Raw genomic sequence first — 16,484 nt, forward strand, 5'->3', positions numbered from 1 at the left:
TTGTTTATAAAAATTATGTTTTGAATTTTCTGTGCTAAGGCTAACAACTTTTCTTATTACTTATTTGGTAGTTATGCTTCAAATAGTTTGTTCTTTTTCTGTACAAAAATACAAACTTTCTGTAGAAAAATACAAACTGTATGAGATGTTTTGTAATCTGCCATGAAACATGTTGCAAGTCACATCTGTTGTACATGTATATGTTTTCAGTGTCCTAAATGCCATGTGTGTATAGAAAAAAACGGAGGATGTAATCATATGGTAAGTGCAAATTGGAACCATGCACAAAATTGTTAAATTGGGTCTTTTAACATTTTCGTTATGATTAATTGCATATCCACAACCAGTTAGATTCTTTTATAAATATAGAAAAAGATTAAATATATGAATGTGGAATAATTAACCATACATACCACCATGGAAATAATTCATGAGCTTACTTGCTGACAGTGCCATTCATGTAAGGATATTTTTATGCCCCCAGTAGGAGGGCATATAGTGATCGGACTGTCCGTCTTTCCGTCACACTTTGCGTTTAGGTTTCGAAAAATGCTCACAGCGATTTTTCCTTCTTTATAAAGTACCGGTAAACAGCACTTTCCCAATTACGAAAAAACTACAAATTTCCCAATTGCTGTCTAAAAATTCCCAATTTAATTTTAATTTTTTTGGAAAATGCAACATTTTGTTAGTTTCCCTATGCAGCTCTATTGTTTGAAGCTAGGTAAATGTAATATTGACAGATTGAAAACACTTAGTTATCAATTTTAAAGTATTTGGGAGCATAAAATCAAATACACCATTTTCCCAATTTGAGGGTTTCACGACTCGATTTTTCCCAATTTTCAGGCTTTCACGACTCAATTTTTTCCAATTGGTACGGGTACTTTTCCCAATTGGACAAAAAAAATCGCTGGCTCATAACTTCTATGTCCCTGGAGATATAACCTTCATATTTGGTATGCATGTGTATATGGACAAGGCCTTTCCATACGCACACAAATTTTGACCCCTTTGACCTTGACGTTGAACTTGGGGTCCGCGTTTTGGTTTCGAAATCTGTGTTTAAGTTTCGAAAAATGCTAATAACTTCTATGTCCTTGAGATATAACCTTTATATTTGGTATGCATGTGTATATGGACAAGGTTTTTCCATATGCACACAAATTTTGATCCCTGTGACCTTGACCTTGAAGTTAGGGTCTGTGTTTAGGTTTCGAAATCTGCGTTTAGGTTTCGAAAAAAGCTCATAACTTCTATCAAGCGTTTATAGGGGGCATAAGTCATCCTATGGTGACAGCTCTTGTTGATATTGCGTTCAATAAAGTTGGAATACAATTTAAATTTAAATTAATCCACTATTCACCAAATAGTCTTACTTGTAATACTCACCCTTGCATTTGCGTTGGTGTAATTCTCTAGTTTAGGTTTGTGTGCAAAATCGCCATATTACTGTTACTACTGCGGTTATTCAATTGAAACTTCATACATGTGGTCAAGGTCATTGTATGAGGTCCATTACAAAGTACTAAAACTCTGACAGGCAATTTAGCAGTGTTATGCCCTTTTTGTTGTCAGAATTTTCATGTTTAGTTTACCTGTAGTTTAAACCTATTTATTTAGCTTAATTGCATTTATAGCCTAAGGCTCATTTGAAACGCTCTTGAGTCTGTTTCCTGGAACCAGACCCAGTACTTGGTGTGTATTGGGGAAATCTGAAGAACATACCCATAGTGGGGATCGAATCTGTGACCACCTGGTCGCTAGGCGGACACCATATCCATTACGTCACTGTTTATGTTTGCCAGTCAGTAACTTCAGCTTGAATGATCATAATGAAACTTTGGTTATGGCAGGTTTGCCATGTAGACCTAGGGGTCAGATGGGTGAACTAACATAATTTAAGACTGAGGTTTCGTGTGAATTTTTGTGTGCAGGTACATATAACTTACATGGAGACCTATACTGGTAATGCATTTAAGGCCAGTTCGCTACAGGCCAAGGTAACTGTTACTATAACCACAAAAATGGTGTCTGTCCCTGTAAAGCTTAATGTTGTGCTGAAATTGTTTGTGGTGATAAATTTAACAACATGCTTTGGTTGATGTTGCAAATTAATGAAATCAAAGTATGTGGTAACCTTTGAAAACCTCATTTAGTGATTATGGTCATGTTTCTTGTTGTATTTTATTAATCTTGAGGTTTAAATTTATTTCTCTTTAACTACTACAAATATTTAATGTCATACATGTCTTCCCTATTAGTGTGTGAAAATTTACTGATACACCATCAAACTGGAAAGACTAGTTGAGCACTTTTAAAAGCAATTGTTTACTTTTATTATTCCTTATCAAAGTATGAGAGCATATAAATCGTAGTCATCCTGTTGGATGTGCATTCAGTCTATTGAAAGCGCAGTCAGTCTGTTGGTTGGTGTGCTAGTTAACAAGTTTGTTGAGCTTTTCTCATGCAATGTACTTAAATTATGTCCTCACCATGTCACCATCACACTTTTCATCGGTGTGATTCACACATCCCAAAGTTATTTGCATAAGAACATACATGACAATATGTCACAAGAGTAGGAGTCATTTTTGCTTCAAAATTCGAGCTGAAAGAAGGTCATGGTCAACAGAAAGTTCTTATATCAGTCATGTGTGGAGGATGGTCATTTTACTCGGAATCAACTATGAAGAAATCATTTTTAGTAAAATTGAATCAGATTCAGCAAAACAAACAAATTGATACCAAGATGTAATATATTTTAAACACAAAATGCAACACAAACAGCAACAAACATTTTTTGCCAATATTAAGCATGTGTGCTCATGACGTCATTATTAACACGTCACACAACAACAGTCATATTCTTTCCCACTAAAATTGCAGCTTTTTAACGATTTTTATGCCCCCGAAGGAGGGCATATAGTGATCAAACTGTCCGTCTGTCCGTCCGTCACACTTTGCATTGAGGTTTCAAAATATGCTCATAACTTCTATGTTCCTTTAGATATAACCTTTATATTTGGTATGCATGTGTATATGGACAAGGCCTTTCCATACGCACACAAATTTTGACCCCTGTGACCTTGATCTTGAACTTAGGGTCCGCGTTTAGGTTTCAAACTCTGTGTTTAGGTTTCAAAACATGCTCATAACTTCTATGTCCCTTCAGATTTAACCTTCATGTTTGGTATGCATGTGTGTATGGACAAGGCTTTCCATACGCACACAAAATTTGACCCCTGTGACCTTGACCGTGAACTTAGGGTCCGCGTTTAGGTTTCGAAATCTGCGTTTAGGTTTCGAAAAATGCTCATAACTTCTATGTTCCTTGATGTTTGGTATACATGTGTATATCGAGTATGCATGTGTTTATTGGCAAGGCCTTGAACTTAGGGTCCGCTTTTAGGTTTCTAAAACTGCGTTAAGGTTTCGAAAAATGCTCATAACTTCTATGATCAAAGCGTTTATAGGGGGCATATGTAATCCTATGGTGACAGCTCTTGTTTAATACTAATGATTAATTCAGGAGACTGCAAATTTTGTTTACTTCATTTAGTTATTGTTTGAAAAAGCTGCGTAGTAAGCTTAGAAGCATATATGATACAACTTTTTATCACATGCTATACCCTGTATTCCATGTAATACGACCATTACATATTCTTTAGCTCACCTGAGCTCATGGTGAGCTTTTGTGATCGCTTTTTGTTCGTTGTCCGTTGTGCGGCGTCAACATTTGCCTTGTTGACTCTCTAGAGTCCACATTTATTGTCCAATGTTCATGAAATTTGGTAAGAAGATTGGTTTCAATGATATCTTGGATGAGTTTAAAAATGGTTATGTTTGCTTGAAAAACATGGCTGCCAAGGGGCGGGGCATTTTTCCTTATATGGCTATAGTAAAATCTTTTTTAACACTTTAGAGGCCACAGTTTGTCTGATCTTCATAAAACTTGGTCAGAAGATTCATCCCGATAATATCTTGGAAGAGTTCAAAAATGATGCCGGTTAGTTGAAAAACATGGCTGCCAGGGGGCGGGGCATTTTCCTTATATAGTAAAACCTTGTTAACACTCTAGAGGCCACGTTTATTTTCGGATCTTCGTGAAACTTGGTCAGAAGATTTGTCCCAATAATATCTTGTTATCTCAGGTGAGCAACTTTGGGCCTTTCAGGCCCTCTTGTTTTAGCTCAACTGATTGCTCAGGGGAGCTTTTGTGACCGGTCTTTGTCCGTCCGCCCGTCGTCCGTCCGTCCACATTTGTTTGTAAACACTCTAGAGGCCACATTTATTGTCCGATCTTCATGAAACTTGGTCAGAAGATTTGTCCCAATGATATCTCGATCCAGTTCGAAACTGGGTCATGCAGGGTCAAAAACAAGGTTAATAAAAGGAAAAAGCTTGTTAACACGGTATAAGTCACATTTAATGCCCAATCTTCATGTAACTTTGTCTTAATGTTTTAATGATATGTTGGTTGAGTTCAAAAGTGGTTCTGGTCTTTTGAAATACATGGCTGCCTGTAGGCGGGGCAGTTTTCCTTATATGGCTATAGAGAAACCTTGTAAACACTCTAGAAGTCACAATTTTGGCCCAATCATCATGAAACATAATCAAAACATTGGTTTTATTGATATGTTGAACAAGTTCAAAAATTGTCCAGATCAGTGAAAAAACATGGCCGCCAGTGGGCGGGGCATTTTTCTCTATATGTATACAGTGAAAACATGTGAACACTCTAGAAGTCAAATTTTGTGTCCAATTTTCATGAAATTTGGTCAGAACATTTGTTTCCTTGATACAAGAGTTGAGTTGGATAATGGTTCTGGTCAGTTGAATCACATGGCTGCTTGGGGGGGGGGGGGGGGGGCAGTTTTCTTTATATAGTAAATAAAAAAGCTTGTTAACACTCTGGAAGTCACATTTTTTGCCAAATCATCATGAAACTTGGTGAAAAGATTGGTTTTGGTTTTATATATATATCTCAGATGAGTTTGCAAATGGTTCCAATGGGTCAATAAACATGGCTGCCAGGGGGGTGGGGCAGTTTGCCTTATATGACTATATAGAGAGAAACCTTGTGATTGAACACTATGGAGGTCACATATTTTGCCTAATCATCGTGAAACTTAGTCAATACATTGGTTTTATTGATTTCTTGGACAAGTTGGAAAATGGCTCAGATTGGTGAAACACACTTTTTTGCTCACCTGATTGCTCAGGTGAGGTTTTAGGATTGGTCTTTGTCCGCTGTCCGTCCGTCCACATTTGGTTTGTAAACACTCTAGCATTCACATTTCTCAAGCATTCTTTATCAAAGTTGCTGAAAGATCTCAGTCAAGTTTGATGATGGGTCACCATTTTAAATCTTACAAAAACAAAAACACTCCCTACGCCAGAGTTTTGGTTCAATAATGATGAAACTTGACCAGGATGTTTGTCTGGTAAATATCTAGGTCAAGTTTGACATTAGGTAAAGATTGAATGAACCGACTCCTCTCAGGTGAGCGAACTAGGGCCCTCTTGTTTTATTGAAAACCTGGTTTTGTGACAATTTTGTCCCTTGTAGACATGTGTAATACAACATTTTTTAGCGTTTTCATTGGCTTAGTTTTCGTTTATTGACCAATCGCATTTTGTTATTTTGCTGGAATGACGTTGCAATGTCAAATTACGTCAGGAAATGTAAACAACAATCGGGATTTATCATTATGTTTGCGTAAATATTTATTTAATGTGCTCATTTTAAAGCATGTGATAAAAAAGATCTGACACTCCTTGTCATATCATACCATATTTTATTAAACTCGTCCAGGAAATTTGTTAGTAAGCTCGCCAAAGGCTCTCTTACAAACAAAATTCCTGAACTCTTTTAATAAAATATCACACGATATGACAACTCGTGTCAGATCCTATATTTATCCTAGTATGTTGACCCAGAAATTGTGCGTATATGAGCACTGCAGGATTAAAATAATTGTCATACATGTCTTGTTTCTTAGTTCTGCTTGTTATACTGCCGAGAGGGGAGCAGCCTACAGTTACCTTTTTGTCCACCCAGGGCTTTTTTTCCTGATTTTGTGAAGCGGCCCTGGCCCCCTCATTTTGTGAAAAAAATGAGTCGCGAAATACTGAAAAATGTGAAAAACGAGTCACGAACTTGTACAAATTGTGAAATTCAGAAATCAATGCATAAGTATAGTAAAAGCATGTTTAACACTTAAATATTATGAAAATGTTCTTAAATAATGTAATTAAATCATATCTTCCTTGTATGAATAGTATATTCAGGGGTTTTACTGGCCCCCAAAAAGTTGCTCAACTTTATCGCGGTGTGAAAACCGCCAGTTATTCCAACTTTATTAATAAGAACAATCATTTAAAGAACTTTACTACATTAATGAATGATGGCATTGATTGTATTTTTTTATTAGCAAGGCTGTTTTCGGAGAAAACCTGAGCTATTTTCATAGCCAGCTCGTCGTCCGCCATCTGCGTCGTGCTAAAACCTTAACATTGGCCATAACTTTTTTAATATTGAAGATAGCACCTTGATATTTGGCATGCATGTATATCTCATGGAGCTGCACATTTTGAGTGGTAAAATTTCAAGGTGAACATCATCCTTCAAGGTCTAGCGTCGAAAAAACAAAGTGAAGGGAAGTAATAAGCTTTAAATGGACATAGTTATCTGACCTGCCCACGTATATATTTTTGTTAAATAAATCAAAGCGGCGCAGTAGGCGGCATTGTGTTTCTAACAAACACATTGTGGTAAAAGGTCAAGGTCATCCTTAACGGTCTATGGTAAAAAATACAGATTTAAGGGAAGTAATAAGCTTTAAAAGGGAGAAAATTATTCAATATTGAACATAGCCACTTTATATATTTGGCATGCATGTGTATCTCATGGAGCTGCACATTTTGAGTGGTGAATCTACAGTCATGGTAGTGGCTTTTAACTATTTGCTACTAAAAATAGAGATTTGTTACAGACAATTTTTTTCAAGGGAAGTAAATTATATAATTATAAATCTCATATTATATACTTCCTTACCAAGAATTGAAGTTCTTTTCACAGTTACTGTACAGATTTATTATTTTGATTATTTATTACCCAAATGATTGATTTTTCAAATTTTTATAATTTCTTTGATGTTTATTACATACCGGTGCCTTGGTTGTCAGTGATGTCTGACATGGTCATAATTGACTGTGAGACCCTCCCCAGCCCCCGCTTGGATTGGACAAAATTCAAGGGAAGTAATAACCTTTAAAGAGAGATGATTTCTATACCTGACAAATGATATATAGAAATGTTATTTCAATGCGGCGCAGTAGGGGGCATTTTGTTTCTGACAAACACATCTCTTGTTGGGTCACTAGGTCAAAGGTCAAGGTCACTGTGACCTCTAAAAAAATAATCTGACAAGCTTTCGCAGCCGAGCATGGCACCCGTTATGCGGTGCTCTGGTTACTTTTAGAAGTAGTATGTTAATTAATACATAAATAACAACAAGTACCTTCATAAGTCTTAATAAGCTTTATTTTTATATAAATAACTTTTTTTCACTTGATAAATCAGATAACCAACATAATATTATAATGTTAACAATAATGTAACAGCATCCTGCATAAATGTATCAGAATTATTTATTGAAACCTAGAATCACACAAATGTACATCATCTGAAAGGAAAAATGAATCAAAAATCGGAAAGTAAAGCGTCTTAATTCAAATTGTTAAACAGTTTTATTTGGTCTTTTGGACATGTTATAAATCAAATTCTGTTTATTATCAAATTTCACAAATTCTAAAACAACACCTTTTGTTATCTGTTGTGATTGATTTCCAGGTCCAATTAAATGAACATTTTTCATATCTATTTCTTGACGGAAAGGCACAGGATAATTGCCACCATTCATTATTGTTGTCTGAAATAACACAAAACAAATTTTTACAAACTATCAACAACAAATCAAATTATTGTTAACAATAATGTAACAGCATCCTGCTTAATAATAATTCACCTGTCAATAATACCCGCAAGGGGAGTTAGACAGTATAGATAGATAGATAGAAATCTACACATAAATATCACTATATTTAGATGTCCGAATTTTAACATATCCGAGATATAGTACAACGAGTGAAAGAACTACTTTTGATTTCAGAAATAGTTGGTATCTTAATTTAAATATATCGTTCCCAGAACATTATAATACTGAAACAGTTAAACATGTTCATGTGAATGGATCACAGTTATACTTCATTTGAACCAATATTTACAATAATTGCAAACGGATAAGATTAAGAATAACAAGTCTCGCTCTCGGTTACCAATGCTTTCATTTGCATAAAAAAATCAGATTACTTTCCTCATAATTTAATCCATGTCTGTTTTAATTGTGCATTGTAAAAACACTTACCCTTCTGTAGAAGTTTTGGCTTTTTTATGGTTATCCTGAATTTCAATACATCTGGATTATTTGGTGTTTTTTTTTCATAGTACCGCGAGTTGCGCGACGCTATTTTGTTTGGATAATGGTGAGGTTGAGCGGCCGCGAGCAAACTAATATGCACTGGTTTCAACTTTTAATCGATTCACGTTTGAAATCGATTGAAACAAGGACGTCATTTAAACGATTAGAGTCGATGCAGCATATTCCGTACGCATTCGTAAACAAAAATTGCGAAATCGAAATAAAAAACGGTGAAACGAAACTTAATTTGAAATTGTAAAATGTCCGTTTTTGACAGTTTTGAGCACAAAATGTCCCGGCGTTGTTTTTTTTTAATCGCGGCCTTACTAGATTGAATTGTCCGTGAATTGTCCGTGTCAAAATGTCCATCCATGGCCAGTCTAAAAAAAGTAAAAAAAGGCCCTGCCACCAGTCCTAATTCTAATATTTAGGTTTGAGGTTTTATGAAACACTTTCTCATATAAATTTGTCCTTTATAGTGGATGTTCCCCATTCTGGTCATTCACTTCCATGCAAGATATTGTGTTTAATTCGCCTGCCACCTTTGTTATTATGGTTGAAGCATACACAGTTTGTTGCAATGGTTACAGCAATGCTCCAAGTGCAAGTACGACTTCTGTTGGATGTGTCTGGGAGACTGGAAGGCCCACGGCAGCGAATACTACGAGTGCAGTCGCTATAAGGTATGTACCGTAGTTGTACCTGCAGTCAATACAAGGTATGTACCGTAGTTGTACCTGCAGTCCATACAAGGTATTTACTGTAGTTGTACCGGCAGTCAACACAAGGTATGTACAGAAGTTGTACCTGCAGTTGATACAAGGTATGTACCCTAGTTGTACCTGCAGTTGGTACAAGGTATGTACCATAGTTGTACCTGCAGTTGATACAAGGTTTGTACCGTAGTTGTACCTGCAGTCAATACAAGGTATGTACCGTAGTTGTACCTGCAGTTGATACAAGGGATGTACCTTAGTTGTACTTGCAGTCGGTACAAGGTGTGTACCGTAGTTGTACCTGCAGTCAATACAAGGTATGTACCATAGTTGTTCCTGCAGTCAATACAAGGTATGTACCGTAGTTGTACCTGAAGTAAATACAAGGTATGTACCTTAGTTGTACCTGCAGTCAATACAAGGTATGTACCATAGTTGTACCTGCAGTCAATACAAGGTATGTACCATAGTTGTACCTGCAGTCAATACAAGGTATGTACCGTATTTGTACCTGCAGTCAATACAAGGTATGTCCGTAGTTGTACCTGCAGTCAATACAAGGTATGTACCATAGTTGTACCTGCAGTCAATACAAGGTATGTACCTTAGTTGTACCTGCAGTCAATACAAGGTATGTACCTTAGATGTTCCTGCAGTTGATACAAGGTATGTACCGTAGTTGTACCTGCAGTCCATACAGGTATGTACCATAGTTGTACCTGCAGACAATACGATGTATGTACCATAGTTGTTCCTGCAGTCAATACAAGGTATGTACCATAGTTGTTCCTGCAGTAAATACAAGGTATGTACCATAGTTGTTCCTGCAGTCAATACAAGGTATTTACCATAGTTGTTCCTGCAGTTGATACAAAGTATGTACCATAGTTGTTCCTGCAGTGAATACAAGGTATGTACCATAGTTGTACCTGCAGTCAATACAAGGTATGTACCATAGTTGTACCTGCAGTCAATACAAGGTATGTACCTTAGTTGTACCTGCAGTTGATACAAGGTATGTACCTTAGTTGTACCTGCAGTTGATACAAGGTATGTACCATAGTTGTACCCGCAGTTCATACAGGTATGCACCATAGTTGTACCTGCATTCCATACAAGGTATGTACCATAGTTGTACCTGCAGTCCATATAAGGTATGTACCGCAGATGTACCTGCAGTACATACAAGGTATGTACTGTAGTTGTATCTGCAGTCCATACAAGGTATGTACCGCAGTTGTACCTGCAGTCCATACAAGGTATGTACCATAGTTGTACCTGCGGTCCATACAAGGTATGCACCATAGTTACACCTGCAGTTGATACAAGGTATGTACTGTAGTTGTACCTGCAGTCCATACAAGGTATGTACCGTAGTTGTACCTGCAGTCCATACAAGGTATGTACCATAGTTGTACCTGCAGTTGATACAAGGTATGTACTGTAGTTGTACCTGCAGTCCATACAAGGTATATACCATAGTTGTACCTGCAGTTGATACAAGGTATGTACCGTAGTTGTACCTGCAGTCCATACAAGGTATGTACCATAGTTGTACCTGCAGTCCATACAAGTATGTACTTTAGTTGTACCTGCAGTTGATACAAGGTATGTACCGTAGTTGTACCTGCAGTCGATACAAGGTATGTACCATAGTTGTACCTGCAGTAGATACAACGTAAGTATCAAAGCTGCATTATGATTGCAGTAGATGTGTACCAAAGTTGAACTATACACAGTTGATATGAGGTATGTACTGTAGTTGCACTATATGCAGTTGTGACAAGGTGTTTACCGCAGTTGTACTCTATACAGTTGATAAAGGTATGTACCATAGTTGTACCTTTAGTAGATACAAGGTATGTACCATAACTGTATTATGATTGCAGTAGATTCAAGGTATGCAATGTATTTGTTCTATATACAGTTGATACAAGGTATGTACCATTGTTGTACTATATGCAGTTGATACAAGGTATGTACCATTGTTGTACTATATGCAGTTGATACAAGATATACACTTTAATTGTACTATGTTTGCAGTCGATACAAGGTATATAACATATTCAGTGGACTTCAACTGAACTTATCTTAGCTAATGCATTTTTGGAACTATTAAACAATTGCTTACTGAATACATGGTTATGTTCTATTACAGGAGAACCCAAACATTGCTAATGAATCCGTCCATGCTCAAGCCAGAGAAGCTCTCAAGAAATACCTCTTCTATTTTGAACGGGTATGTATGTGTGGTAGCAGTGAGTGTTATTATTCTATTGACAAGTATACATTTGGGAAGGCAGCAAGAGTACTATTGGAGGGATGTTTTCCTTCTTTATAATTGAATATGGGTCTTATATCACACCATGTCCTCTCGTGAGGGCCACAAAACCCTTGTGACTTTACAGTGGACAGGGTAGCCCCTGACTAGACTGCAGGAAACTGCAGATTGGGTTAGAGCTATACTGTCCACATACTGGTATTCCATAAGACACAGTTTTGCATGACGCTGCTCATTTGATCTGTAAATAGGAGACCACAAGCAAGCCATACATGAGAATCACTTATCAACTTATCTGTTTTAATGATGATGCACAAATTTTAATACAAAGATCAACTGACCACAATTATATTATATAATGGTGGTCAGTTGATCTTTGTATTAAAATTTGTGCATCATCATTAAAACAGATAAGTTATATATTATATCAGTAAAATATTGATGAAAATGGTGATACATCCAAAACAACAAAAATAAATTTTGATTACTATATAATTATGTAGCAGGGTTAGGAATAAGGCGAACTTAAACTGCCTTGCTATATGAGCTAGCGATGCAGTAGAGTGTCGGCCTGATTCGGAACTGGGAGGTCCCGGGTCCAAACCATTGTGATTGGAGATTTTTCTGGCTGTGTTACATCTTACACCTAATGTTACCATAGTGGGAGAACCATGCAAAGAGTTTGAAGCTGGAAGAGCAGACCCTGGACAAGATCAAGTCACGTATACAGGAGAAGGTGATGAACAGCACTGGCACCTGGATAGACTGGCAGTATCTACTGGACGCAGCACACCTCCTAAAGAAGGTATGTATTGAATAAATACTGTGACATGGCTAATAGACTGGCAGTATCTACTGGATGCAGCACACCTACTAAAGAAGGTATGTATTGAATAAATACTGTGACAGGACTACATTATTGTCAGTATGAACTGGGGTCTACAATTTGGTTTTGTTTGCAAATGGCGTCCTTCGGAAGGAAAAAAGATTTTTGAATGAACAAACCGCTCTCACCAAATCTTGGTGATTGACAATTGGAATGGTAAGAATCAGCTGTGAAAAAAAATCAGAAAGCAATACAAGTTTCTAAATGGTTAAGGAAGATTGCAAGGCAAATTCATAAGTAACGGTATTTTCTTATGTGAAAAAAATATGATGCCCTGGTAAATTGTAATTAATTGACCACTGTTAAACCCTATAAAGTGATGACCCTATTGCAATAGTAAAAGTCTTGGGCAAATATGAACACTTGTCTGTATTATTCACTGGGAACGAGAAACCATTTGACAAACATTGAGGAATTCAACATAATGAATATTGCTAAAGTTGTATCCTTAGGTGACATATGATGGAAAGTAAGAACAATATTTTTAATATAATCTTGTTAAGTTTAAATAGATGTTTATTTCTTATTCTGTTTTACGAGGTTTGTAGGGTTGTTATAAACATCTTGTCTATAAAACTTAGTTTTCAGAAATTTCAATCACACCCATGATATGCTTACCTCCCTTTATTTCAGTGCCGCTACACTCTCCAGTACACCTACCCTTATGCCTACTATATGGAGAAATGTGCGAGAAAACAACTGGTAAGACAACTGAACCTGGAATAGACAAGAGTTCTTGTTATTTAAAGAGAACCGCTCTGAAGATATGTTTATTTTGTGTTTTAGCATTGTCTTGCAAAAATATACAAATTTGCCAAGGAACAATTCAACAGCCAACATGTAAAGTACATGTCTGGTTTTAGAGCTTCATTTTATGAAAACTGGGCTTAATGATGTCTTCTGCACTGGCTAATCTGATATAAATAAAATTCACTTAACCTTAATTTTTGTTTTGAAGAGATTTATTGAAACAAAAACTTCTAAAGAACTGTGTCGTCCTTGATTAGCTATGTGGACTGCCCAGGTTAATCTGTGAAGTCACTTTAGGAAAATGCTTAAAGCCAAGTTTTAATATAACGGGGCTGGTTTATTAAAGTTAATATGTTGAGTAGGGTAAGATTCAGTGTATGGTTCAAATTTACACATTTCTGTATTATTGAATCCTGATTGATTCCCATGTTATTGTTTAAATCCTGATTGATTCCAGGGGTTTTGTTTGTGTCTGCATTGATTCTGCTGTTGTCTCACCCTTTTGATTCCTCCGTTGAATCCACATCGATTACCCTGCCAATTGCTTTTTATAACCATGTTTAAGCACAATTGAGTCCCTATAGAATCACAATTGATTCCCATGTTGTTGTTGTTGTTGTTTGAATCCTCATTGATTCCCAGTTCTTGATATGCAGTTTAAATCCCCATGTATTCCCAGCGGTCGACAATTTTTTTTTCAGCAACTTGCCTTGAAGGGCGAGTAGCTAAGAATTTCTACTTGCCCTGCTAAAATATGTACTTGCCCTGAAATTTATTGAAACAAAAATGCAATAAATCAGCAACTTATATGTTTTAATGTGATTTTCTATTGGTTATCAAATAGAACTGTTAGTGTTAACTCATGAACTTCAATAAAGTTAATAAACTGTTTTAACACACTTTTAACTTGTTTGTTTTTCATTTTGCCCTCATGGTCACGATCATTTAATGATTACACTTTAGGAGCAATTGGAGAGTCCGAAAGGCATTTTGTTAATCTCCAACAAGCCTCTGTGTGTACAAAAGGCAGTTTTCTCTTTGTCATTTTCGTCCATTAAAACTTGCCAAAATCCACTCTTTAAATCTAAAGATGTGAAGAATTTAGACGAATTTTTTAGCAGTATTAAAAGACCGTATACGGTACTGTATAGGATACATTTAGGAACATACCGGTATCGACGCGTAACAGGAACAGGACTAATTTTAATGTGCAATAATCAACATCCGGTTAATTTTTAATCGCCGATTAAAAGTTGTTTTGTTTGGCGAAAATGTTTTAAAGCTTGAAATTATTTTTTTTTCGGCCAGATATGCCACTCGCCCTGCAGGACGAGCGCTGCCGGAATATTCACTCGTCCGGAGCCGATTTCTACTCGTAATTACGAGCGGGCCAGTGGATTTGTCGATCTCTGATTCCCATGTTGTTGTTGTTTGAATCCTCATTGATTCCCTGTTGTTGATGCAGTTTGAATCCCCATGTATTCCCATGTTGTTGTTGTTTGAACCCTCATTAATTCCCTGTTCTTGATATGCAGTTTAAATCCCAATTTATTCCCATGTTGTTGTTGTTTGAATCCTCATTGATTCCCTGTTCTTGATGCAGTTTGAATCCCCATGTTGTTGTTGTTTGAATCCTCATTGATTCCCTGTTGTTAATGCAGTTTGAATTCCCATGTATTCCCATGTTGTCGTTTGAATCCCCATGTATTCCCTGTTGTTGATGCAGTTTGATTCACTATGTATTCCCTGTTGTTTTTTTTATGCCCCCGGATCGATAGATCGGGGGTATATTGTTTTTGGCCTGTCTGTCTGTCATTCTGTCCCAAAACTTTAAGGTTACAGTAAAGTTTTGCAATAACTTTTGAAATATTGAACATAGCAACTTGATATTTGGCATGCATGTGTATCTCATGGAGCTGCATATTTTGAGTGGTGAAAGGTCAAGGTCATCCTTCAAGGTCAAAGGTCAAAAATTTAAAACTTAAATATATTAAAGTTATTCAATAACTTTTGAAATATTGAACACAGCAACTTGATATTTGGCATGCATGTGTATCTCATGGAGCTGCACATTTTGAGTGGTGAAAGGTCAAGGTCATCCTTCAAGGTCAAAGGTCGAAAATTTAAAAATTTAACATAGTAAAGTTTTGCAATAACTTTTGAAATATTGAACATAGCAACTTGATATTTTGCATGCATGTGTATCTCATGGAGCTGCACATTTTGAGTTGTGAAAGGTCAAGGTCATCCTTCAAGGTCAAAGGTTAAAAAAAAGCGGTGCATTAGGGGGCATTGTGTTTCTGACAAACACATCTCTTGTTGAATATTCATTGATTCCCTATTATTAATGCAGTTTGAATCCCCATGTATTCCCATGTTGTTGTTGTTGTTGTTGTTTGAATCCCCATGTATTCCCTGTTATTGATGCTGTTTGAATCCCCATGTATTCCCATGTTGTTGTTGTTTGAATCCTCATTGATTCCCTGTTGTTGATGCAGTTTGAATCCCCATGTATTTCTGTGTTGTTGTTGATTTCAGTTTGAGTGCCCATGTATTATTCCCATGTTGTTGTTGTTGATTTCAGTTTGAGTACCAGCAGGCCCAGCTGGAGGCCGAGGTGGAGAATCTCTCCTGGAAGGTGGAGCGGGCTGAGATCACACATAGAGGGGTATGCTTTAGTGCCTAACCCCTTCCCGCTCAGAAGCAAATGGGAAATAGCTTTTGCAACCAACCTTAAACCTGAACAGACTGTGAATAACTTGGTTTAATGCTTTTTGCTGTTCAGAAGTTTTTTGGGGTTGGAAATGACACTTTCAAACTTGAATCTATTATGAAAGTCTAAAATTTAATTAGATTTTCACAGGGGCTACAAATGCGTCAAATTGGGTATCTGAATGGTAAAGAGTTAAATGCCTTGTTTTACGAATGTCTGGCCACGCAAAGGCGTTGTCCTTTCAGTGTATTGGTCCTCCACATAATCTCTCCTCTACAATTTTTTTTCTCAGCTGGCTTTGCAAATGAGTCGCGTTCTGAGAAAAATGGGCATAATGCATGTGTGGAAAGTGTCGTCCCAGCTTAGCCTGTGCAGTCCACACAGGCTAATCAGGGACGACACTTACCGCCTAAATTGGATTTTTGGTAAGAAGATACTTCATTTAAACGAAAATATCATAAAAGCGGAAAGTGTCGTCCCTGATTAGCCTGTGCGGACTGCAAAGGCTAATCTGGTACGACACTACGCATATGCATTATGCCCAGTTTTCTCAGAACACAACTCAAATATGGAATGCTCTGTTTCATCTCGGTTGTGAATTGAGCTTCATTCTGGGAAAACTGGGCTTAATTCATGCGTGTAAAGTGTTGTC

General features: G+C 36.8%; 1 protein-coding gene across 3 annotated transcripts in view; it reads left to right on the forward strand.

Moving 5' to 3' along the window:
• LOC127868848 (potential E3 ubiquitin-protein ligase ariadne-2-like) overlaps window positions 1-16,484 on the forward strand; it is a 42,049-nt gene that overhangs the window by 20,289 nt on the left and 5,276 nt on the right. For all 3 annotated transcript variants that reach the window (XM_052410983.1, XM_052410972.1, XM_052410961.1), the window contains exons 9-14: window positions 211-261; window positions 9,077-9,169; window positions 11,361-11,441; window positions 12,145-12,288; window positions 13,003-13,071; window positions 15,704-15,787. In XM_052410983.1, coding sequence (XP_052266943.1) covers window positions 211-261; window positions 9,077-9,169; window positions 11,361-11,441; window positions 12,145-12,288; window positions 13,003-13,071; window positions 15,704-15,787 — 522 coding nt within the window. The remainder of the gene's footprint in view (window positions 1-210; window positions 262-9,076; window positions 9,170-11,360; window positions 11,442-12,144; window positions 12,289-13,002; window positions 13,072-15,703; window positions 15,788-16,484) is intronic.

Source organism: Dreissena polymorpha, chromosome 1, assembly GCF_020536995.1.
Source record: "Dreissena polymorpha isolate Duluth1 chromosome 1, UMN_Dpol_1.0, whole genome shotgun sequence".
Lineage (NCBI taxonomy): Eukaryota > Metazoa > Mollusca > Bivalvia > Myida > Dreissenidae > Dreissena > Dreissena polymorpha.